General features: G+C 37.3%; 1 protein-coding gene across 1 annotated transcript in view; it reads right to left on the reverse strand.

Annotated features, from left to right (window-relative positions):
• LOC126474166 (intermembrane lipid transfer protein VPS13D) overlaps window positions 1–26,316 on the reverse strand; it is a 525,388-nt gene that overhangs the window by 24,716 nt on the left and 474,356 nt on the right. Inside the window, exons 59-62 of the mRNA XM_050101624.1 lie at window positions 22,147–22,356; window positions 21,846–22,028; window positions 14,346–14,520; window positions 7,396–7,595 (exon numbers count right to left, since the gene is read on the reverse strand). Coding sequence (XP_049957581.1) covers window positions 7,396–7,595; window positions 14,346–14,520; window positions 21,846–22,028; window positions 22,147–22,356 — 768 coding nt within the window. The remainder of the gene's footprint in view (window positions 1–7,395; window positions 7,596–14,345; window positions 14,521–21,845; window positions 22,029–22,146; window positions 22,357–26,316) is intronic.

The raw sequence follows: 26,316 nt of genomic DNA on the forward strand, positions 1-26,316 counted from the left end.
AAAGATATCGCTTTTATTGTAAATAGAATAATTTGAAAAATCTCATAATCTGATTTAGCATGTGTGCATTGCTGGTTGATCACAAATTTAGAAGGATCAAGCAACCACTCTAAAACACCCTACAATTGCCCAATCAAGTTAAGCTAAACTTAAAAATCACACATCAAAAATTAAAGTTTGTCTAACTGGCACCCCATTATCACCTAAAATTGAGTGTAAATCACTTTGTCAGCCAACAGCTTCCCTCTTTTTGAACATGCAAAAGGAAGGAACTTAAAATGTTGCCCAGAGTGAGTGCCATTCCACAAGCTCCATCTTATCAGAGGAAATAAGTGTTCATCTAAGGTTAGTGTCTGAGACAGAGGAGAACAACGACTACTTTGTTTTTCTTATAACATGGAGGAAGAGAATGAGGACTACTTCATCCTACTTATAAAATGGAAGAGTACAGAATTTCATTAGACACAACTTCCTGTTTATCACATCTGCCACTAACTCTCTCTCGTTTTGCTTTCAATCCTTTGCATTGCCCATGAAACAACAGCCTAACAACAGTCAGAAGAAGTGTTTTTCATGGAGAATAATTTTGCTGCACTATCAATTTTCTTATTTCTGACAACACCACTATTTCTTGGCACCCAGCAAAATGCCATCTCACCTTCACAGAACAATTCTGTTCGATATCATCTGGATTAATTTATCCACTGGCTGGATTGTTTGTAAAGTGAGATGACAAGGAAATTCTGACCATCTTGAAATGTCATAAAACACACAGAAATGACTTTGTAAATAAATCTAGTGACACAATAAGGAAAACAATAAGAGATTCTCCCCCCCCCCCCCCCCTTAGCTTATAAAAAAACAGCTATAGTCCCATGTTCCTCAGATAGCATGTCATGAGGAGAAGTGCTTATAACATATCCCCCCATTTCCACTTTTAGCCTGGGTATGATAAGCACCATCAAGGATATGTGTTCCATTGCTGTTTGAAGACAGAAATGTTTGCTACATCAATTAGTGCATCTGGATGGCAAATAGCTTGTTTTCTTGCAAGTTTTGCTCAATTACCCAAAAAATGACTGTGCAGCCCAAGTGCTGATGAGAAGAAACTCTGACATAGACAGGACTTTGTATAATGTTGAACAAGGTGAAAATATTACTGTATATTAATAGGTACCTCGCAAGTCTCAGCACAGAGGATGTTAATGGGACTGGTTATCATGGTGGATGGCATTAAAGAACTACAAATAGGAATGTGTGGCTGATGTGTATACTGTAGTATCATAATCGAGTCTCACATTAACGAAAGTTTCACTAATTAATCTGCTTTCCAATTCTCACTGTTAAGAAAATTTAAAATGTTTAGCCCTCTAGTTTCATGGCATTCTGGTTCGAACTGCCACAGATGGCAGTTGTGTGCACGTGATATGTGCTTGCTTGTGCGAATGAACGCGCGCGTGTGTGTGTGTGTGTGTGTGTGTGTGTGTGTTTCTTTTTCTGCTGAAGGCTGTGGCTGAAAACTAATGTGTAAGTATCTTTTAGATGTGCCTGTCTGCAACTTAATATGTCATCTTTATGGTAAGTAGCAACCTAAATTTTCCCTACATTGTTAAAAATTATTTATAGCCACAATAAAAAGAAAAAAACTCAAAATACTCTCCTGGGGTACATAGGTGCACATTTTGAATGTCAACATATTAGAACAACCATTTAGCAAGGATCACAGCATATTACGAACTGTTCACTCAATCTACTATATATAATTAATGGCTGATATCTCCCAGTGGTTTCTGGCAGTGAGTTGAAGATTTCAAAACTGCTTTATTGCACACCTATCTGTGCCAGATCACAATGCAGGTCCCCATTCCTTCTTGGTTTGGTATCACAGTGCATAAAATTTCAACAACTAATGACTTTATGGAATAAATATATTGGGAAGTGATGACTACTGTCAATATTTTTTTTCTTAAAAGGAATATGACAGGATAATATGAATGACTGTTTTGAAGATGGAAGTTTTAGTTTGTTTTTGTATGAGAAATAACTACTCATGACTTTTTTATTCAGCAACCACCCACCTCATTATCACACTTGTTTTAAAGTTGTGGCTTTTCAAAGTATTTTGTACCATACTCACAACCTAGAAAATAAAGATGAGATAATCATTGCATGTGGCATACACAGTTCCACTGTAATGCTGAATGGTGGCTTCTGAAGCATTTTCAGAGCTTACAATGACAGGGGACTGATGGTGCTGACCAGCTCACACTCTGGAGCCACCCAGCCTGTATATGCAAAGTTCTTTGAATTTCTTGCCATTTGGCACCACCAAACAGTTGGAAGGAAGTGTCTTGAACATAATAAGAGTACTCTGATTTGAAACTGCTGATGCTGACAAATTATACTGAAATTGATAATGGATGACAGGCTCCTAACTCACAAATCATCATCTTGAAATATTTGGGAAACAAATTACCTGTATGTGGGTGTACAGTACCATTACTGCTGCTCACATTATAAGTACTTGTAGAATTCAAGCCACAATCTATTTACTAGATCAAAACATTATTCTGACAATAGACTTTATTTCTATATGGAAAATAATGAAATGAAAGAAATGACAACTGGTCACAGAACAGAATAACATCCATAGTCATTTAAATGGAAAGGCTATAAATGGTGAGTCACTGGTGGCAGATCTATTTAATATTCATTTCTTAAATGTAGTAGAAAATATAGGTAAAATCAATTCAAGACAAAAATTGAAGCACAATGTTGAAAAAGCAGCTTTCATAAAATTCAGTCATAGGATGTCTCACTCACTCTGCTTTTTGAAACTATAAAAATTTTACCTTCTCTCAAAAGTAAAACCCCACTTGCATGTGGTGGTGTTTCCAACAGAATACTAAAAAATTATTCACATATAAGATGTAATGCATCACTAACTTAGAGCTTTTCCAGAGAGCTTGATATAATTAATCATTAAACCCCTCTATAAGAAAAGTAATAGGAGATGATAAAGGTGATTGGCACTTCCAATATAGCCACTGACCATAAATACTACCTGAGAAACACCACAAAGCCTGAAAGTACATTTAGCTTTAAACTGGTCAAGGTACAGGATGTTACTAATATACTGAGGAAAATGAAGAACAGTTTTAGTAGTGACGTTCATGGTTTAAGTTCAGCCATGTTAAAGTGTGATTCAGTTCAACTGCCAGAATTGATAACACATGTAGTAAATACATATATTTTGGAGGCTCAGTTCCCAAAGGCACTAAAGTTTGTTAAAGTCACTCCAATACACAAAAAAGGCAGCCTCTCAAGTTGTGATAATTTTAGGCCTGTTTCAATTGTGCCAATCTTGTCTAAAGTGATAGGAGCTATATTAAATAATCAAATAGTAATATACTTTGAAGAAAACAAAATCTTCACTGTTAGTCAATTTGGCTTCAGATCAGGGTTAGGAACTGTTAAATCTGCCTTATTACTTTTAACACAGTGTGTGAAGCAACTAGAAAGCAAGCTAGTGGTTCAGAATAAACTCTCTGATTTATCAAAAGCTTTCGACACTGTGTCTCATGAAATCTTATTGAACAAACAGCAATTCTATGGCTTTACAGGAAGTGCTCTGGAATTGATAAAATCTTATCTAAGTAATAGAGTGCAGAAGGTGGTTTTTAATGGTGCAGAATCAGATTACTTACCTGTGGGCATGGATGTCCCAAGGTTCTGTACTTGGCCCAATTCTATTTATTATTTATATAAATGACTTACCATGTAACATAGTTGGGCCGTCAACTAGGACTTACTTATTTGCAGATGATCTTGCAGTCTGTATAACTGCAGAAACAGCACAGAAGGTGAAATATGAAGCAGACCAGTGCACTGTCAAAGCTGAAAATTGGTGTAAAGCTAATTCCCTTTGTGTCAACCGAAAAAAAAAAAAAAATAATACAAGACCTGTATGTATTGTGGAATAATAACACTGAACTTGAGCAGAGCTCAAATGCTGTTAATTTTCTTGGAATCTCAATTGATTCAAAATTATCCTGGGGTAGCCATATAGAAAAAGTGGGAAGCAACATTAGCAAAGGAACATTTGCTCTAAGGAAGCTGCGTCTTTGTCTAAACGTGCCAGTACTTAAAGTGGTTTATTTTGCTTTAATACACAGTCACATTTCCTATGGTACAATACTGTGGGGACATCAAAGCAAGGCAGCTAATGTCTTCAAACTACAAAAGAAGGCAATAAGACTTATATGTAGCTTGGCACCCAGAGCTCACTGTAGGCCAAGCTTTAAAAAATTACAGATTATGACCCTGGCGTCAATATTTATACTACAGTGTGTAATCCATATTAAGGAAAACTATCCGAGTTATCAACAGTATGACATGCGACATAATTATAACACAAGAAACAAGCAGGACCTAGTTTCTTTCTGATGTAACTATAAAAAAACACAAAAGTGCTTCTTATACAAGTCCATAAAATTTTTTAATGCAATACCCCAACATATCACGGATCTTCCAATTCAACAATTCAAAAAAAAAGTAAAAGAATTTCTTCTTGAGCTCAGCATTTATGAAACTGATGAATTTTTAAGGGAGGCAAAGAATATGGTATGACTACACTTTGTGATCAGTTTTTATATGCTTCTATATATGAGTAAGTCTGTAATTGGCTAAATTTACTATGCAATATCAATTTGTACCAGAAGTTTCTCTGTTTTGTTTTTGTGTGAAGGTACCTTAATTATCTGTGTCATATTTATATTGTGTAATATTTTTCTTGTTTTTGTAATTATTTGTGTAACATTTATACTATGTAACATTGACTTTTGTAATGCCTCAGATGATCTCTGAGGTCTCTACAACAATAAAAATCAATCAATCAATCAATCAATAACTACAGAACTGTTTCACTACTGACATCATTTTCCAAAAATTTTGAGAAGGTGGTGTACTCTAGAACAATATCCCACCGGAACAGCAACAGTATTGTCAGTAAATCACTGTTCGATTGTCAGAAGAGTTGCTGAATTGAGAATGCCATTTACACATTCATTCGCCACATTTTACGAGCATTAAATAATGAAACTGCACCTATCTAATGCACAATGTAAATCAAATTATTCTTCTAGATAAACAAAGATTTTATGGAGTTGATGGTATAGCCAACCAATGGATGTTATACCTAATGATGAGAATGCAGTAAAATGAACTTAATAATTCAACCCATATAAGCAGGGAGATTCTTCTGACAAGGGAAAAATCATTTCTGGGATTCCAAAATTCTCAATGTTAGGACCACTATTGTTCCTCATGTTTGTAAGCAACCTTCCATCTAATACGAAGCAAGCACAGTTATTTCTTTTTGCAGATGAACCCAAAAATACACACAACAGAAGAAATGGTAAATAGTTTTCAAAAGTATTACTGAATGATTTTCTGTAAATGATCTTCCACTAAATTTCATAAAGACATAACATACTGCACAGCTAGAGGTAATGATGATGAGGTCCCATACTCCGAGGAGCCGCACCACCGTACTAGACATGGTCCCAGTGGAGGTGGTTTGCCATTGGCTTCCTCCGACCATAATGGGATGAATGATGATGGTGATAACGAAAATGACACAACAACATCCAGTCGTCTCGAGGCAGGGAAAATCCCCGCCCCCACTGGGACTCGAACCCGGGAACTCGTGCACGGGAAGCATGAAAACTACCACAAGACCACGAGCTACAGATGCAGCTATAGGTACTACACCAAAGTTAAGTGTAACACATAGTGAGGAAATAATAACTAAGGGAGAAACTTCAAAATTTTTAGATGCCCTTACTGATGAGAATAAACACATATTTGAACTCCTAAACAACTTACTGTAGTTCAGTCACATTTGCACTTTAACCATTCCACGTCTTAGGGAAAGAAAAATCAGTAGGTGGGCACATTCTACATATTTTAATTCAACAATAGCATATGGAATAATGTTTTGAGGTAACTCATATTTAAGAAAGAAAGTCTTCGTTGTTCAAAAATATGCTGTAAGAATAAATAATATGTGGTTCTAACCCATGATTACCTTGCAGACACCTGTGCAAGGAGTTAGGCATTTTGACAATTACTTAACAGCATTTTTATCCCCTCATGAAGTTTGTCATAAATAACCCACCACAGTTGAAAAGGAATAACGATGTCCATAATTACAATACAATAAAAAAAAGACATGTATGTTTGACACACTGCTAACAGCTGGAGGGCAATCTAATTGTTATATTATTCTGAAATATCAGGTATGCCAAGATCACTTTTAAATATTTTTATTGATTACCAGTTTCAACAGATCTGTGATTTCATTGTTGGATCTTGTAACACATTCTGCTAACATGTTACAAGATCCAGTGATGACAGCACAGATATGTCGAAACTGGTAATCAACAAAAAGATTTACAATCAATCTTGCCATACCTGATATTTCAGGATATTAATAATTAAAAAAGACATTCATTAGTCCACATTAAGGTTGCCTTTAACACAAAAAGGGGTGCACAATGCTGCCACCAAAAGTTTTGAACACAAATGTTTGACAGACAACCAAGTTAAACTTGGAAACAAACTGAAAAAGTTTCTCTATTCTGTAGAAAAATTTCTATTTTTGTAATATGTAAAAGGTAGTGGGTACTAATTACTAATTCACATCTGTGTTTAAAAAAACACTTGTAAATGGTCAGCACGTAGCCATATTTACATTTGAATTTCATCATAATACCAATACGGACCTCTTTTTTAAAGTGATTTTTGATTTTTTTCCCAAAACTTCATTGAATGCTCTTTTTTCCTTTTTTAAAAAAAGAACATAGAGTAAGATACAGAAATTTGTATTTGGAGATGTTGCAAACATGGTTAATATCTCAGCTTTAAAAAAAGGCAATCAATATGAAGAAGCTGTAGCATACACTGCTAATCAGGTGTGCGAGTTGTACTCCAGTACACAATATACTTTTCTGTCCTTGGGATATAAGTCCTTTTCACACAGAGAGTACTTTATTAAGCCTTACAACATGTTGCTGCAGACAACAATCAGGTTCATCCAGCAGCAGTGCAGTGCCATTGAGGTATGACAACTGTGCAGTCTTGAAGAAGCACTTATTGTGATTTAAAATTACTGCAATGCAACTAAATTAGACATCTCACTCACTGGCAGCAGTTTTTAAGTTGGACTAGGCTACTTTACACCATGAAATATTGGTATGTGTGACATTGCTTCAACTCTACAGTATTTAATACTTACTTCAGCAATACTATTCAAGAATGAATTTTAATTTTTTCCCTTCATACACCATTGTGCTACAAATGCCATGTAACTTCTCAGTATAACGTGAACTTTACCTGCATGCCATCATTTGCAGCTCCTTCATATGTCTGCTTAAAGACACTGGTAACACCTCCAAGTAGGCCAAAACCTAGGCCTTTGAGTCCAGCTACCAAATGTTCACCACTACTGCTGTTTCTGACTTTGCGTATCCGCTGTCTGGTCTCCTCATGTTTGTCATCCAGAATGACTCTACCTAGGCCATCAGACAGAGATCCTGAAGCACAAAAACTCACAATTAATTATGAGTCACTAGTTATCGTGAAGCATGCTGCAGCAATTCATTTTCAGCAGAAGTGAAAATGTTGCAAAAGAATCAAATAAAAAGAGTTTTGATCATGTTTTCAACTTTTTTTTTCATTATTATTATTATTACTCTTTCTTTTCTCAGATGTTATGTCTGGTCAAAAATGGAAAGTGACGCGGACCTTGATCAAGCGTGACTTCCTTTTAACTGTACGGTATACGATACATTGCATTTAGGAACTTTCGCGTAATTGAACATGAATCAATAATTACAGATTTCTGTAGTTGTATATATAAGTTTGGATGTAGCTGTATTGTGTTGATGCACTGGTGGATATTGTGTGGTATGACTCCTGTAGTTGACAGTATAATTGGTATAATGTCAACTTTATCCTGATGCCACATGTCCTTGACTTCCTCAGGCAGTTGGATGTATTTTTCAATTTTTTCTCCTGTTTTCTTCTGTATATTTGTTGTACTGGGTATGGATATTTCGATTGGTTGTGTTAATTTCTTCTTTTTATTGGTGAGTATGATGACAGGTTTGTTATGTGGTGGTGTTTTATCTGTTGTAATGGTTCTGTTCCATTATAATTTGTATTCATCATTCTTCAGTACATTTTGTGGTGCATACTTGTATGTGGGAATGTGTTGTTTTATTAGTTTATGTTGTATGGCAAGTTGTTGATGTATTATTTTTGCTACATTGTCATGTCTTCTGGGGTATTCTGTATTTGCTTGTGATGTGATCTACTGTTTCTATTTGTTGTTTGCAATTCTGCATTTATCTGTTGTGGTATTGGGATCTTTAATAATATGCTTGCTGTAATATCTGGTGTTTATTGTTTGATCCTGTATTGCAATCATGAATCCTTCCGTCTCACTGTATATATTGCCTTTTCTTAGCCATGTGTTGGATGCGTCTTGATCGATGTGTGGCTGTGTTAGATGATACGGGTGCTTGCCATGTAGTGTTTTCTTTTTCCAATTTACTTTCTTCGTATCTGCTGATGTTATGTGATCTCAAGGGTCGTATAAGTGGTTATGAAATTGCAGTGGTGTAGCCGATGTACAGGGTTATTACAAATGATTGAAGCGATTTCACAGCTCTACAATAACTTTATTATTTGAGATATTTTCACAATGCTTTGCACACACATACAAAAACTCAAAAAGTTTTTTTAGGCATTCACAAATGTTCGATATGTGCCCCTTTAGTGACACGGCAGACATCAAGCTGATAATCAAGTTCCTCCCACACTCGGCGCAGCATGTCCCCATCAATGAGTTCGAAAGCATCGTTGATGCGAGCTCGCAGTTCTGGCACGTTTCTTGGTAGAGGAGGTTTAAACACTGAATCTTTCACATAACCCCACAGAAAGAAATAGCATGGGGTTAAGTCGGGAGAGCGTGGAGGCCATGACATGAATTGCTGATCATGATCTCCACCACGACCGATCCATCGGTTTTCCAATCTCCTGTCTAAGAAATGCCGAACATCATGATGGAAGTGGGTGGAGCACCATCCTGATGAAATATGAAATCGGCGCTGTTGGTCTCCAGTTGTGGCATGAGCCAATTTTCCAGCATGTCCAGATACACGTGTCCTGTAACGTTTTTTTTTTTTTTTTTTTTTTGCAGAAGAAAAAGGGGCCATAAACTTTAAACCGTGACATTGCACAAAACACGTTAACTTTTGGTGAATTGCGAATTTGCTGCACGAATGCGTGAGGATTCTCTACCGCCCAGATTCGCACATTGTGTCTGTTCACTTCACCATTAAGAAAAAATGTTGCTTCATCACTGAAAACAAGTTTCGCACTGAATACACCCTCTTCCATGAGCTGTTGCAACCGCGCCGAAAATTCAAAGCGTTTGACTTTGTCATCGGGTGTCAGGGCTTGTGGCAATTGTAAACGGTAAGGCTTCTGCTTTAGCCTTTTCCGTAAGATTTTCCAAACCGTCGGCTGTGGTAAGTTTAGCTCCCTGCTTGCTTTATTCGTCAACTTCCGCGGGCTATGGATGAAACTTGCCCGCACGCGTTCAACCGTTTCTTCGCTCACTGCAGGCCGACCCGTTGATTTCCCCTTACAGAGGCATCCAGAAACTTTAAACTGCGCATACCATCACCGAATGGAGTTAGCAGTTGGTGGATCTTTGTTGAACTTCGTCCTGAAGTGTCGTTGCACTGTTATGACTGACTGATGTGAGTGCATTTCAAGCACGACATACGCTTTCTCGGCTCCTGTCGCCATTTTGTCTCACTGCGCTCTTGAGTGCTCTGGCGGCAGAAACCTGAAGTGCGGCTTCAGCCGAACAAAACTTTATGAGTTTTTCTACGTATCTGTAGTGTGTCGTGACCGTATGTCAATGAATTGAGCTACAGTGAATTTATGAAATTGCTTCAATCATTTGTAATAACCCTGTATTTATATGAGTGATTGCTTTGTGTATTTTGCTAGTTTCTGCTCGTTCTAGAAAGAATTTTCTTAAATTGTCTACCTGTCCATAATGTAGGTTTTTTATATCGATGAATCCTCTTCCTCCTTCCTTTCTGCTTAATGTGAATCTTTCTGTTGCTGAATGTATGTGATGTATTCTATATTTGTGGCATTGTGATCGTGTAAGTGTATTGAGTGCTTCTAGGTCTGTGTTACTCCATTTCACTACTCCAAATGAGTACATCAATATTGGTATAGCGTAAGTATTTATAGCTTTTGTCTTGTTTCTTGCTGTCAATTCTGTTTTCAGTATTTTTGTTAGTCTTTGTCTATATTTTTCTTTTAGTTCTTCTTTAATATTTGTATTATCTATTCCTATTTTTTGTCTGTATCCTAGATATTTATAGGCATCTGTTTTTTCCATCGCTTCTATGCAGTCGCTGTGGTTATTCAATATTTAATCTTCTTGTTTAGACTATGCTATTTTTCTTACATTTGTCTGTTCCAAAAGCCATATTTATATGATTGCTGAATACTTCTGTTATCTTTAGTAATTGGTTGAGTTGTTGATTTGTTGCTGCCAGTAGTTTTAGATCATCCATGAATAGCAAATGTGTGATTTTGTGTGAGTATGTTCCAGTAATATTATATCCATAATTTGTATTATTTAGCATGTTGGATAGTGGGTTCAGAGCAAGGCAGAACCAGAAAGGACTTAATGAGTCTCCTTGGTATATTACACGCTTAATCTGTATTGGCTATGATGTGATATTATTTGAATTTGTTTGGATATTAAGTGTGGTTTTCCAATTTTTCATTTCTATGTTTAGGAACTGTATCAATTTAGGATCTACTTTGCATATTTCCAATATTTGTTGTAACCATGAGTGGGGTACACTATCAAAAGCTTTTTGGTAATCAATGTATGCGTAGTGTAGCAACCTTTGTTTAGTTTTAGCTTGATATGTCACCTCTGCATCTATTATCAGTTGCTCTTTACATCCTCTTGCTCCTTTGCAACAGCCTTTTTGTTCTTCATTTATAATTTTGTTCTGTGTTTTATGTGTCATTAATTTCTGTGTAATGACTGAAGTTAATATTTTGTATATTGTTGGTAGGCATGTTATGGGGCAATATTTAGCTGAGTTTGCTGTGTCTGCTTGATCTTTAGGTTTCAGTTATTCGATGTGTAAGTGTATCAGGGAATGTGTATGGGTCTGCAATATAACTGTTAAATAATTTAGTTAAATGTGAATGTGTTGAGGTGAACTTCTTTAGCCAGAAATTTGCTATTTTATCTTTTCCAGGGGCTTTCCAATTGGGAGTAGAATTAATTGCTTGGGTGACTTCATGTTGCAAAATTATCACTTCAGGCATTTGTGGTATCATCTTGTATGCATCTGTTTCTGCTTGTATCCACTGTGCATGCCTGTTATGCTGTACTGGGTTTGACCATATGTTGCTCCAGAAGTGTTCCAAATCTGTTATGTTTGGTGGATTGTCTATTTTAATGTGTGTGTTATCTATTGTCTGGTAAAATTTCTTTTGGTTTTGTTTCCTTCTATTTTCACTTTTTTTTGTATTTTCTAAGTCGTTTGGCCAATGCTTGTAATTTCTGCTTCTTTTCATCTAATTGCTCTATCGCTTCTTGTTGTGAGACTTTACTTTTTTCATTTTTTGTCTGACATTTCACTTCTTATAAATTGTTTTAGCTGTCTGATGTCTTTTCTCAGTTTTTGTATTCTGGTCTGTAGCCTGTGTTGCCATGCTGGTTTCGTGGGTTTCTTCTGTGTGTTGGTTGGTTCTGATCTCTGACTAGTGTGTATATTTAGTGTAGTGAGTGCTCCTATATAAACCAATAGTTGTAACTCTTCCATAGTTGTATTTTCATTTATTTTGTTGTGTATGATTGTGTTGATAGTTGTTATTGTTGTTTCGACTTGTGGGTTATTTGGTGGTCTATGCAAGAATGGTCTAATGTCTGTATTTGTGTCTTTGTATTCTATACATGTCAGCTGAAATTTTTCTTCTATATCTAACATGTGTGTCACTTCGTGTTCTATTTGTGCTTGTTCTGGTGGCTGTCTTAAGATTTCGTTTTCCTCTGATTGTTTAATTGATGCGTGTTGTTCTTTGTTTGTTTGCTCTGGGATGTTTGAGTCCATTACTGTATTTTCTTCTTCTTCTGATTGCACATTATTTTGTTCCAGTATTTGTTGTACTTGTTGTTTGATGTTTTCTAATTCTGACTGGGGTATCCTGTTATTTTTGATTATTACGCAGATCTGATCAGCTAGTCGTTGTTCTGTTAAAAATTTTAATTCTGGGTATCTGGTAATAAATGTTGTGTATATTTGTGATCTGTATCCAGTTGTATTGGTTCCTAAGTTTGTTGCTTGGTAATAACAGAACATGATGTGTCGATTAACTTCATCTAACCATCTCATCCTCTGTCTTTGTTTTCCTTCTAGAGTGGTTGCAGGAAGCATATCCTGCAAACCATCTCTATTTGGATTTAAATCATTTTCCGTGTGGCTAGCAGTGTCGTTACCATTGTGGATGGGCATAGGGTTCAAGCACTGTCCCCGACCATGACAGTGCTTGTCCGAGGCTTCATTAGTTCTGTCCTGAACCAACTAATCACACAAAAAGGGGGGTTAGCCCTATTAGTGGTTTGTTGTTTTCGTCGCCTTTTACGACTGGCAGAACATACCGGAGGCCTATTCTTTTCCCGGGCCTCCACGGGTTTTATTATTATTATCTTTCCTTTCTCAGACCTTAGGTCTGGTTCGGAATGAAAGTGACGCGGACCTTGATCAAGCGTCACTTCCTTTTAACTGTACGGTATATGTTACATTGCGTTTAGGAACTTTCGGGTAATTGAACATGTATCAATAATTACGGATTTCTGAAGTTGTATATATAAGTTTGGATGTATCTGTATTGCATTGATGTACTGGTGGATATTGCGTGGTATGACTCCTGTAGTTGAAAGTATAATTGGTATAATGTCAACTTTATCCTGATGCCACATGTCCTTGACTTCCTCAGCCAGTTGGATGTATTTTTCAATTTTTTCTCCTGTTTTCTTCTGTATATTTGCTGTATTGGGTATGGATATTTCAATTAGTTGTGTTAATTTCTTCTTTTTATTGGTGAGTATGATGTCAGGTTTGTTATGTGGCGTTGTTTTATCTGTTATAATGGTTCTGTTCCAGTATAATTTGTATTCATCATTCTCCAGTACATTTTGTGGTGTATACTTGTATGTAGGAACGTGTTGTTTTAAAAGTTTATGTTGTAAGGCAAGCTGTTGATGTATTATTTTTGCGACATTGTCATGTCTTCTGGGGTATTCTGTATTTGCTAGTATTGTACATCCGCTTGTGATGTGATCTACTGTTTCTATTTGTTGTTTGCTAAGTCTGCATTTATCTGTTGTGGTATTGGGATCTTTAATAATATGCTTGCTGTAATATCTGGTGTTTATTGTTTGATCCTGTATTGCAATCATGAATCCTTCTGTCTCACTGTATATATTGCCTCTTCTTAGCCATGTGTTGGATGCGTCTTGATCGATGTGTGGCTGTGTTAGATGATACGGGTGCTTGCCATGTAGTGTTTTCTTTTTCCAATTTACTTTCTTTGTATCTGTTGATGTTATGTGATCTAAAGGGTTGTAGAGGTGGTTATGAAATTGTAGTGGTGTAGCCGATGTATTTATGTTTATTATTATTATTATTATTATTATTATTATTATTAATAGCAACCAGTTTCAAACCTTTCCTTGGATCATCTTCAGGCTTTTCCTGTCATCAACAGTCATTATGGTGGAAAATGCCTGAAGATGGTCTGAGGAAAGGACCAAAACCAGTTGCTAACGAATAAAAATCTGAAAATGTGATTGAAACTGTTTTTGTTTGATTTTTAGCATGTTATTCTCATCGCTGCTTTACTCTAACTAACAGAATCTTTCTAAAATTTGAAAATGATGTAGTTGTGACAGCCAATCCAGAAGGCTCCAGGAGACAGCTGGATTGTCCAATCACAGCTGTAACATTTCCATGAATGAAAATGAATCATCGCACGATACTCCGCTGCGCCATTTTGTTTTGCATGCACACACACACACACACACACACACACACACACGCACACACACACACACACACACACACACACACACACACACACACACACACACACACACACACACCAAGCATTTTCATAAATAACACACTCAGATATGAAAACAACAATTAACTAAATAAATCCTTTACCAGTGACTTTAGCAGCTGAATTGGAAAGGCCATGTGTAACATTCCTCAGAAGTGCAGTAACATTGCCCTCAAAAATAAGACCAGACATCCCCTCAGACACATCGTTCACAAGGCCAAGGGGGTTTCCCAAAAAATCGACAGATCCCAAGATGATAGCTGCCTGCCACTTCAGTTCCTGAAAATGAGTGATTTGAAATTTTAGTTAGATCAGTAATAAGAAAACTGGCAGATTATATCCCCACTATATAACATGCAGAATCACACCAAAGACATTCAGAAAAACAATTTTTCAGCAATAAGTCTCCAGGCTAATGTGCATCACGCATCCAAGAACTTAATGGTCAGCTGAATTCTGGACAAAAACCACAATAAATTATTTGCAAGAAACCTTATGAAAATGAAAAAAAAAACATCACCAAATTTATGCAATTCTGCATACATTCTCGCAATCTTTAACAGACAGTTGACAGACTTCGTTGTTGTTTACTCTAACAAAGTTGAGTCATGTCTTTCTCCAGTACTTTCCTCCTCCTCCTCCAGATGCACAGGAGAGTATCAAGGTGATGCTGAATGAACTTAACTGGCAGATGCCTGAAGATAGATGCAAACAATCCTGTGAAAGCCTATTTAGAAAGTTTCTTGATACAGCTTTAAATGATTAATCAGGGAATATATTACTGCACAAACCTCCATATACTGTTCCTGTAGGGAGCGCAGGGATAGATAAGAGTAATTACCACACACATAAAGCATTTAAGCAATATTTCTTCCTACAACCCATATGTGAATGGATCAGAAAAAGTCCTAAAACTGGCACAATGGGAAGTACCACTCTGCCATGCTCGTAGCAATGGTTTGCAGAGTACAGTTGTAAATCTAGATGAATATTAAATTTTATTAAGTTAATGTGCACAACTATTTTGTTTTATGTCTTTTTATCAAATGAAATACAGAATAGGGATAAAATTCTAGCTTTCAGATGGTTGATTACCAATGGAAATTAATCCTAAGTTGATGAAAGATTAATAAGTCTGCTCCTACATTTTCAAAAGTTTACACCACATCATCAGTTGAATAAACAACCAAAAGACCAAAGTAATAAACAATTTGGCATTATACAGGTGTTGATTAAATCATTACCACAACAGGAAATTCAGCAGAAATATAATGGTGTATTTTATACTGATTATTATGAGAACACTATTCTTTTGCTTTAAGAATAAATGACATATAGAAAAATTACTTGTTTATGTTATTTTATCCATGATGGATTGTGTTGACCTCTGTGCTTGTTCTTCAATTAAGGATTGTTGATGCTGAACGCAACCAGCTACAAATACTTTTAAAAAAGGTTTTATTTTATTGCCATCTTTTGATGGTTACACCTGTTTAAATACAGATTATATTCATCTGCAACATTTCAGACACTTCTGCAATTTATTCTAGTGAATGTCATTTCAATTGCTTTCCTCCTCCTGCATTTCTGGGAGGGTGCATACATATATTACACAAATAACTGTGGCACATAAAAACTTCACAAACTTCTCCATGTCAATTGCAAATTTCCACATGTACTTTAAATTAAGCATCTGTTTTGGATAAGCCAAGGAAAGGTATCAGTATTTATTCTGGATAAACATGGGAGCATATGAGGCAATACTGACACCATAACTTGTCCTAAAGGATAGACTGAAAAAAGGTTACAGGATTCTTCCGTATTACCAGTGATTATAATTCAGTAATATAAAGGTAATTTAATAAACTGATGTTGATTGGATGATTACAAGAACACACCTTGACAATGGGAAGTAAAGAAGGAACTGTCAAAAAGGAAAACAACGAGAAAATATAACATTGGTAACATTTGGTTTGTAGACCAAAGAACAACAAATATACTCTTAATTATTATCCCTCATGGTAAACCTTAAATTGTAACATTTGTAGATTTACAGAAAACTTTAGAAAATGTTGTCTGAAATACATTTTTTGAAATTCTGAAGATAGCAGGCATAAAATAAAGGTAGCAAAAAATTGTACAAAAGCCAGATTGTAGTCACAAGAGTCGAAGGGCATGAAAGCGAAGCAGTAGCTGAGAAGGGAGTGAGGCATGGTTGTAGCCTACCCCCAATGTTATTCAGTTTGTACACAGAGTAATCATTTAAGTAAAACACACAGAAATTTGACAACGGTATGGTTAAGCTTAGAGAGAAGAAATAAAAACTTTATCGTTTGAAGATGATGACATCATTCTGACAGAGACAGCAAAGGACTTAGAAAATTAGTTCAGCGGACTGGATAGTGTCTTGAAAAGAGGTTATAAGATGAATACCCAGAAAACTGGAATGGAATATAACTGAATTAAATTATATGATTTGAGGGAACTGGGAGTATGGAATAAAACACTGAAAGATGTAGATAAGCTCTAGTATTTGTGCAGCGAAATCACTAACAATAGCACAAGTAAAGACATAAAATGCAGATTTGCAAATGCCAGAAAAGTGTTTCCAAAAACAGATACATATGTTAATGACTGATTTAAATTAGGAGTTTAGCATTATAGATAAGTGAAATGTGGATGACAAACAGTTCAAATGAGAAAAAAATAAAAGCTTTAGTAATGGAATATTTGTTAAGAATGCAGAAAGATTAGAGGGGTCGATCAGATACGTAATGAAAAGGTACTGAAGTGGAGAGTAAACACATCCTGAGGCATCAAGGAATCATCAGTTATCTGTTTCAAAAGAGAGGGAAGTGAAGGCAATAAAAATTGTTCAGGGACACCAAAGCTTGACTACAGCAAATAGGTTCTAGTGGATGTAGATCACAATGTGTATGAAGAGATTGCACTCACACAGAACAGCCTAAAGTGGAGAGTTTCTTCAAACCCATCTTCGTACTGAAGATCACGCCAACAACAATGATAATAATAATAACACAGCAGCACCAGCAATATACAAAAGTTTTATAAACAATCTAACCACATATTCAAGTGATTTTAAATTTAAAATGTTTCTGGAATCGACAAAACAAAACAAAATTACATATAGTAAAATTTAGCATAAAGGTAGCTTAACTGTCATGTTAAATTTATCCATACTCACTCTTTTTCTAGAAATTTGCTACAATTTGTGAGATATATACATTTACGTATGAAGCAGGGAGAAGAAATAAAAACTTTACAGTTTGTGGATTATGACATAATTCTGACAGAGACGGTCTGGTCATGGCAGCCAGAGACAGTGGTCATGCATGTGTGAGCTGGAATTGCGTGAATATATATCTGTGTGTGTGTGTGTGTGTGTGTGTGTGTGTGTGTGTGTGTGTTTTGTCTATTTCGGCAGGAGCCTTTTTGGCTGAAAGCTTAGTGTTAAGTAGTCTTTATGTTGTGCCTATCTGCCCTGCCTACAAAATATCATAGTAATATCAGCTGCCACAACCTTATAGAAATATATTGTATTAATTTTCATTTCTGTACCTTCTCTGGCTTCTATTTATTTTATTAATCAAATTGTATATAAAACTAATATTCTAATCTCTTTAATACATTTCAAACTGATTTAAAAATAAATACAGTAGCTCCTCCTTACTGTACACACATCTCATACCAAAGCAATTAGAGATTTCTTTTATCCTTGCAATGTCTGTCACATTTTCCATCATTGTTGTTGTTATCATCAGTTGTTATTAGCAGTGCTTTTGTTAAGTGCATGATATGTACACTTAGTGTTAGTAATTTCAAAGGGTACTACATCAATAATTTCTGACATTTGTACACCCCCCCCCCCCCCCCATAGCAAACAAAGGAAAAAAAAAACACTCAAATTTCCATTCCAGTGTATGACAGTGGCTACAGGAGAAGAAATAAAAATATACCTATTTCCATTCCAGTGTACGACAGTGGCTACAGAAAATCACTCTTGGCAAAAGAATAACTTTAGTAATGTATTCCCTTGTTCTTTCTATCAGTTATTTACAGCCACTTCCCAACAAGGCTTATTTGTCGGCGGGTAACTGCAGCTGATGAGCATGCATTCTATATGCAGTAAATATGATTACAGGAGCATACAAGGAAGTGTGCAGTAGTGTTTGTATAAGGCATGTTCAGAAATTAAGTGTACTGTGAACATAAAGCTCTGTAGAGGATGTCAAATTAAACACTTTTCAGCTGTCAATTTTCAACCTTATTTTATTGGGCAACCAGTTTCAGCATTTTACTACACCGTCTTCAGGTCACTGACTGATGTGTAGGAATAATCTGCATCACTTGTGACCAAAACAGGGGCCAGCAATACTAGTATTAGTAGATCACAAGTGAGGTAGATTATTCCTATACATCGGTCGGTAAAATGCTGAAACCGGTTGCCCGATAAAATAAGGTTGAAAATTGACAGCTGAAAGGCATTTAATTTGACATCCTCTATCAAACAGCCGAGTCCCACAACCATTGCTAAAAAGATGGACGTACAGAGATAACACTCTGTGGTTTTCTGTTTTGTGAGGGTTAGAAAAGAGTGGTAGAGTGGGGTCTCTTGACCAGAGCAAGCATGACAGGAAAAGGATGGTAGGTACACTCACATTATAGTGTCCAGATGCATGAATGAAGATGGTCAGAAATTGTGGCAAGTGCGAGCCACATGCTGAAGGAAATTTCTTTGTGAATCAAAATGGTTTATTGCGAAGGTGTTATGAACAGAGCTAGTGTATTTAATTAGTGTAGGGAGTTTAATTGAGGTAGAACAAATGTTTATGATGAACACAGGAGTGGAAAATCATTTATTCTGACTGACGTATTGATGTAAAAAATTGAGAAAACATCATGAAGGTCAACAACTGACAATGGATGAAATTTCTATGATGTTTCCACAGAACTCCAGAACACTCTCATATGAGATACTCTCAGAAATGGTTGTATACCAGAAACTGTGTGCAAGATGAGTCCCAAAACAGCTGACTGAGCAACACAAGAAAAATTGGGTCAATAGTGCCCACACATTCTTGAGCAACTTGAACTGGAAGGTAAGGATTTTCTGAGCTCTATTGTGACTGGAGATGAAACAAGGATGGCCGATTGCAGGCCTGTGACAAAACAGAGTCATCACACCAATTACCCATCTGTCAAAAAATTTGAAACCACAATTTTGGGTAAAAAAAATGATGGCCTCAATGTTTTGGGATCAAAAAGGCATTTTTGGTTGAATTTATGCTTCGGGGGGAGACCATCAATGCACAGTGATACTGTGAGACCCTAAAAAACTCTAAACGGGCATTCAAAACAAAAGGAGGGGAATGCCAATGAGGCAAATGTGCTTGTTGCACCAGACTGCTTATCCTCACAAAACCTTAGCCATGAAAGCACTCTTGGACTCACCTGGTTGGGATGTTTTGCACCACCACTCACCTTCCCATGACTTGATGCCTTCAGATCATCATCTTTTCACTTACCTGAAGACACACAAGAGTGGAATTAAATTTTCAACTGACGAGCTGGTGCAGAAAGGGCTTCTGAAGTGGACGAAGGAACTGGCTGAAGAGTTCATCGAGGAGAGCATAAAGAAGCTTGAACCATGGCTCATCAATGAACATCGAACAGGACAATGATAACGTGGAAAACTAGTCAACAAGTATATCAACAATATCCTGCAATTCCTTTTTATTCAAAAATATTTTTTTTAATTACATAAAAATCTAGTACACTTACTTTCTGCAGAGGCCTCATACATAATTGAATGCCTAATTGATGTACACCTCATAATGTCATAAAATATTTAATTAGACAAATATCTATTTTAGTACAAAATTAAAAAGTGCATGAAAGTAGACTATTAACATGTGTAAACTGAAGGGATTGGCAGAAGAAACTACTAATCCTCAATTTAGTAGGTATATGACTGAACACATTATCTGTTGTGTTTTCGGGTGTGTGTCATGCCAGTACGTAGTAGCTGCCTACATAATGCTAGATAGCTCTGTCTACTATACATACTGTTTTCTCTTACGGTATGTATGTTCTTGTCTTTGAATTTAACCAAACATGTAATACGCAATATCTCAAAACATGCTCATGTTAGTACTTTCTTCTGCCTACCCCTCCAATTAGGAAAATTCTTTACATAATAAACTGTCCAATAAAAAAAGTAAAACACCCTGAAGGGGACTAAGAAATGAAATGAAACTTCACAGGATAAGAGAGTGTATGATTTTACTTCACAGTGAGTGCAAAATGTAATAAATTTTTTTAAGGAACTTGACAGTCTGAGCCCACTTATCAGTATGTCATTGCATACCTTCTGGTGTGGATGCATGCACTGATTTGGTTGGGAAGGTTACCATAAAATCATTGCATCCTCTCCTGAGGCCAACAATCCACAACTGTTTTAAATGGTCCTTGATATCCTAGATACGGGCACTGTATGGAGTTGCCATCTAATCTGCTCCTACACATGTTCTATTGGAGAAAGATCTGGGCGCCTTGCTGGCCATGGGAGTGCCTCAACATCATGCATCTAGTTCATAGACATGTGTACCATGTGTGAATGAAAACTGTCATGTTGAAAAATGGCACCACAATAGTGTCACATGAGAGGGAACAGGATTTCCATGACAGATTGTTGTCCCTCACTTGCTACCAGCGAACACCTGAAATCGTACCTGACCAAGATGCCAGGAGTGGCACTGCTATGTCTCTTCAAAATATTGAAAGAGTGGGATCTCTCCCCACGTACTGCAGAACTGTGATTCATCATTGAACACAATGTGACACTATCATCAGCAGTCCATGCTTCCCACTTACGCCAGTATTTCATTTGCAGCTATTTGGGTCATGGTGTTAATTGTAACCTACACATGGGACAGTACTTTCCTAGCCCAGCTGTTGCAAGTCTCTAACCAATGGTGCAGAATGACACAGAATGATGAATTATTTGTTCTGGCAAGTGTTACAAAATGCTTGGTGCATAATACAGTGATCCTCCAATGTGTTGGTCAGAAGTAGTCAGCTGGAAACCTGATGATGATTATGCCTGCTCTCATATTCCAATGCAGTCCAACATCAGGCCACTGTCACTTCTTAATGCCACATGGACACTCCATGATTTGGCCAGCCAGCCAAATAGAAACCCACAATGAAGACCTTTTGAAACTCTGTCAGGTGCTGACAACATTGTCTCACACAAGTAAGCAACATCTTTATGTCCTTCGCAGAGATCACTCAACATATGACAGTGGACAGTGTTAATGCCGCTTATATACCCTACCCGGCCTTGTAACAACACTAATGGGTTCTGGTGGCCATTATACCTGTCACAGAGAAGTAAAACTCTAATCATTCACATACTCACCCATGGTGTGTATGTGTATGAAGTTACACTGACATCTGACCATGACTTCTGGGTGCTCCCCCCCTCCCCCCCCCCCCCCCCCTCCATTTATTTTTCAGGTAGTGTATATAATTCTAAAATATGTCACACATCTAGATTTTTTTAAACAGTGATTGGTACATACCTCTTTGAAATGTTTGATTATAGAATTAACGAGGAAAAGACTGCTCTCAAACTGATGGGTTTTGTAGTATGGCTCCAAATCAACTGCGGCATCTTCAAATTTAATTAGCTTCAGTCCAAGTTTACGCTTGATAGTGCGCAGTTCAGGAGCCAACTTGTTAGATGTCAATACACTCAACCGAATCTACAATGGAAATTATGATAATTACTATCTGAAAGACTTCCTGCAATGTGTGAATTACAGAAATCATGATGACTGTCTACATTTCTGATATAAAGTTCACTGGAAAAAAATTTCAAACCTGGCTGGGCTCAAGACGTAAACTTCCAAAGTAATAGCGCTTTGTACTAATTGATGAGGCTTCAGTGATCAATCTCTGAGTCTCAACATCACTTTCTTCCATAGCTTCTTGGTCAGCATCCAACTGGCTGTACCCCACAAATAGGAAGAGTTTCAGTAGAAGCCTTTCTTCTATTGTAATAGACAGGTTCTTCACAGAGACCATCAATCGCTGAAATTTAGAAAAAAGAAACTTAGAAAAAGCAAACCATGATCTATTTTACAGTAACTCAACTATATGTTACAGTACCCCTAACCTAATGAGAAATAATTAAATTTGAAAAATGCAATAATACCAAATGAAATCACAGAAGGTCAAGATTAACTGTCTAGGAGGATTCACAATAAATTAACATCACAGAAGACAGCACAAGAAGCTGTGTAAGCCTCTTGGAATACTATATAACAACATGGCAGAGGTTCATAGTAAAACTAAAAATAAAAACCTCAAGACCCAATAAAAAGAACATAAGAAAATTACACAGTGAAATCGCAAAGGGATTTTGGTAGCATAAGGTGACAAAAACCATAGAACTGAAATGCATGAAAAGAAAAGTGGGTCTAACTACATTTGAAGGCCCTTGTAAAAGGTGATTAAAATTACAAGGGGCATTAAAAAAGAAACAAGCCGGAGGCATAATTACAGCTGGAAGTCATTGTCTGAGGTGAATCGTTTGCCCCTCAGAGTCTTTTTAAGGGGTCCGAAAATGGCGTAATCACAGGGAGAGAAGTATGGACTCTATGGAGGGTGGCCAACAACCTCCCATTTGAATTTCTGCCGTGACTGTGTTAGGCGTATGAGGCTTTGCATTGTTCTGGAGCAGAATGACCCCCATGGGTGAGGATGCCGGGTCATTTTGATTTGATCGCTTGGCGAAGGATGGTCAAGGTTTGCAAGTAACGCTGGGCATACACTGTTGTGCCATGCTACAGGAAGCGAATCAGAAGGGAGGGGTGACCAGGGGGGGGGGGGGGGGCATCTTGGTCAAACAAGGACGTTAGCATAATGTTTCCTGCACTTGTGTGGATGGCCTTGACTTTTTTTGGTGGTGGTGACCTTGGATGCTTCCACTGGAGACTTTGTCATTTTGATTCTGGTTGAAAGTGATGACACCATGACTCATCTCCAGCCACCACTCGTGCCAGGAACGCATTCCCTTCCCGAGCATAGCGCTGCAGATGAGCAAGACACTTGGCCATTCAACATGCTTTCTGGTGTGGTTGAAGACTGTGGGGCAGTCATTGGGCACACACTTTGCACATGTGCAGTTGTTCCTTCATTTATTTATTTATTTATTTATTTATTTATTTATGCATTTATTTTACCTGGCAAGATTAGGGCCTTCAGGCCCTCTCTTACACCTAACCAGGCATACTCAGATTCAACAAATTTCAGTGTCTACAGAAAATTAGGACATATAACATGTTATACAATATTAATGTTAAAGAAAAAAAAATAGAGATTATAAAAGTAGTACAATGATAATTATAACAACCAAAAAATAATTATAACAATCAAGAATAATAAAAATAATAATAATAATGATAATAATAACAATAATGACTATGTATATGAAAGTAAACATGTTTTTCTTTTATGAGTGTCAGTCCTATTGCTACTTGGGAATTTTCTCGTTATATTCTTGCAGCTTGTGAGTTATTCTCATCAAGCAGAGACATAAGACGATGGAATGGGGTGAAAGAGATATAGAAGAGGTAGATAGGTTAGAGGAAGAGAAATAGAATGGTAAAATTCGAAGCTATGATGGAGAGGAGAAAGAAAAAGATGAGGGGGGGGCACAACAATGGTGGCTATACCGTCCCTAATATGTAAGTCTTAAGTTCCCTCTTGAATGTTGAGTGGTTTTGGATAAGACGCAGATCACAGGGGAGCGCGTTCCATAATCGTATGGCTGAGATGGAGAATGACACGGAGAAAGATTTTGTGTTATGTAAAGGTACAGCCAAGATGCTACACGTATCCGATCTGGTATTGCGGTTGTGGAATGATGATAGGTGTTTAATGTGAGAAGATAAGTATTGGGGGCACCAGTGGCTAAGAAATCGATGAAGTAAGCACATCGTGTGGAGATCGCGTGCCTTATGTGGGCGTATCCAACCAAGCTGGGAGTATGAAGGACTGATATGATCATACAACCGTATGTTGCATACGTATCTAACACAAGCATTCATCACTAGCTCGAGGCATCTCGAATTTTCATTATTTGTGCCATGTTGAACTACATCACAGTAGTAAAGATTAGGCAAGACTAGTGTTTGGACTAATTTTTGTTTAACATGGGTTGGAAATATTTTTCTAAATTTTTGAATTGCATGTAGGGAGGAGAGCGATTTCCGGCAAGCTGTGACTGTTTGTTCTTCCCAGTTTAGGTGTTCATCCAAGATTATTCCAAGGTCTTTTACTGTTTTTTGGTATGGTAGTTGGGTACCATTGAGGAGTATTTGAGGGACTGTTTCGCGAAAGTACCGACTGATTAACTTTGGATGAGATATAAGTATGACCTGGGATTTCTTGGGGTTTAGTTTCAGACCTAGGTTCTGTGCCCATCGAGAAACAGAGCAAAGATCTGCGTTCATACTCGCTACTGCGTCAGCAATGTTCTTGGGGCTTGCACTTATGTACAGTTGGATGTCGTCGGCATATAGATGGTAGTTGCAGGAGTGAATCACTGAAGAAATATCATTAATGTACAGTGAGAAGAGTAATGGACCAAGGACGGAGCCTTGGGGAACTCCAGAGCGCACGTTTTTCCATGATGACTTTTCCGACCCACAAATGATTTGTTGACTTCTGTTTTTGAGGTAGCTGTCGAACCAGTGTATTGCGCTGTTTGAGAAATTCAGCTGCTTCATTTTAATTAGTAATATATCAAAGTCAACTGTATCAAAAGCCTTGCTAAAGTCAAGCAGTGTTAGGATGGTAGCTTCACGTCTGTCCATAGCATGTTTAATGTCATCAGTTACTTTGATTAATGCAGTTGCTGTACTATGGTGCTTTCGAAAGCCTGACTGATATTTGTCGTGGATGTTATGAGTTTTGAGGTAATCCGTCAGCTGTTCATGGACGATGTGTTCTAGGGCTTTAGATATTGCAGGAAGTATGCTGATCGGCCTGTAGTCACCTGGCGACTTAGGGTTGTCAGTCTTGGGTATAGGTTGAATTAAGCTTTGCTTCCACTCAGTTGGATATGTACTACTGACAAGAGACAGGTTGAAGATGTCTGTGATAACTGGAGTAATAGTGTTTACGACGGTCTTAATCATGCCAATGCTCACTCCATCATTTCCTACTGCCTCGGAAGAGATTCTCATAATTGCCTTGTGTACTGTGCCGGTAGTGACATGTTTTAGGAAAAACTTGTCTCTCGAGAGATTGATATCTTGGGGCTGGTAATTTTTCGCTGCGTGGCAGTTTACGGCTGTTGAGAAGAAATCGTTTAATTCTTCTGCAGACGCTTGATAAACAGCGTCAGATCTTCGCTTCCCTATACCGAAACTGCGCAGCTTTTTCCACAGTGCAGCAGGTTTTGATATGCCGCATACGACAGAGCGGGCATGTCTGATTTTGGCATTCCTCACGCTTTGCTTGGTTCTATTTCGGAGTTTCCTATAAGCTTCGTACGCCTCGGGAGTTGGGTTACGCTTGAAGGCCCTATGTGCAGAATCACGTTCATTCATTAACTGGCGTAATGCAGTGGTGAGCCACGGAGCGGGAGCTCTCTTTACCTTGACAGTGCGTTGAGGAGCATGTTTATCATACAGTGCAATAATTTTGCGACATAATTCCCGAATTTTTCCGTCTAAAGTCGATTCATTGCTTATATCATGCCAAGGGATGTCTGAGCAATCCTTTTGAAAAGCATCATGGTTAACATTTTTTAGGTTTCTGTAGGTTACCAGGTGAGATTTTTCTTTGGTAGTATGTACTGAGTAATTTAAGAAAATCACGTCATGAGCAGAGAGTCCTGGAGCGGATGTCTGATTGGCGCGAATTATTTTATCTGGTCGCTTTGTTGCTATTATATCTATGAGTGTATGGCTGTGTGGCGTGTGATGAGTTGGGTCCAGCGGTGTTAAACTCATATCATTGGAGTGGAACAGTCTCCTAAGT

Source organism: Schistocerca serialis, chromosome 4 (genome assembly GCF_023864345.2).
Source record: "Schistocerca serialis cubense isolate TAMUIC-IGC-003099 chromosome 4, iqSchSeri2.2, whole genome shotgun sequence".
NCBI lineage: Eukaryota > Metazoa > Arthropoda > Insecta > Orthoptera > Acrididae > Schistocerca > Schistocerca serialis.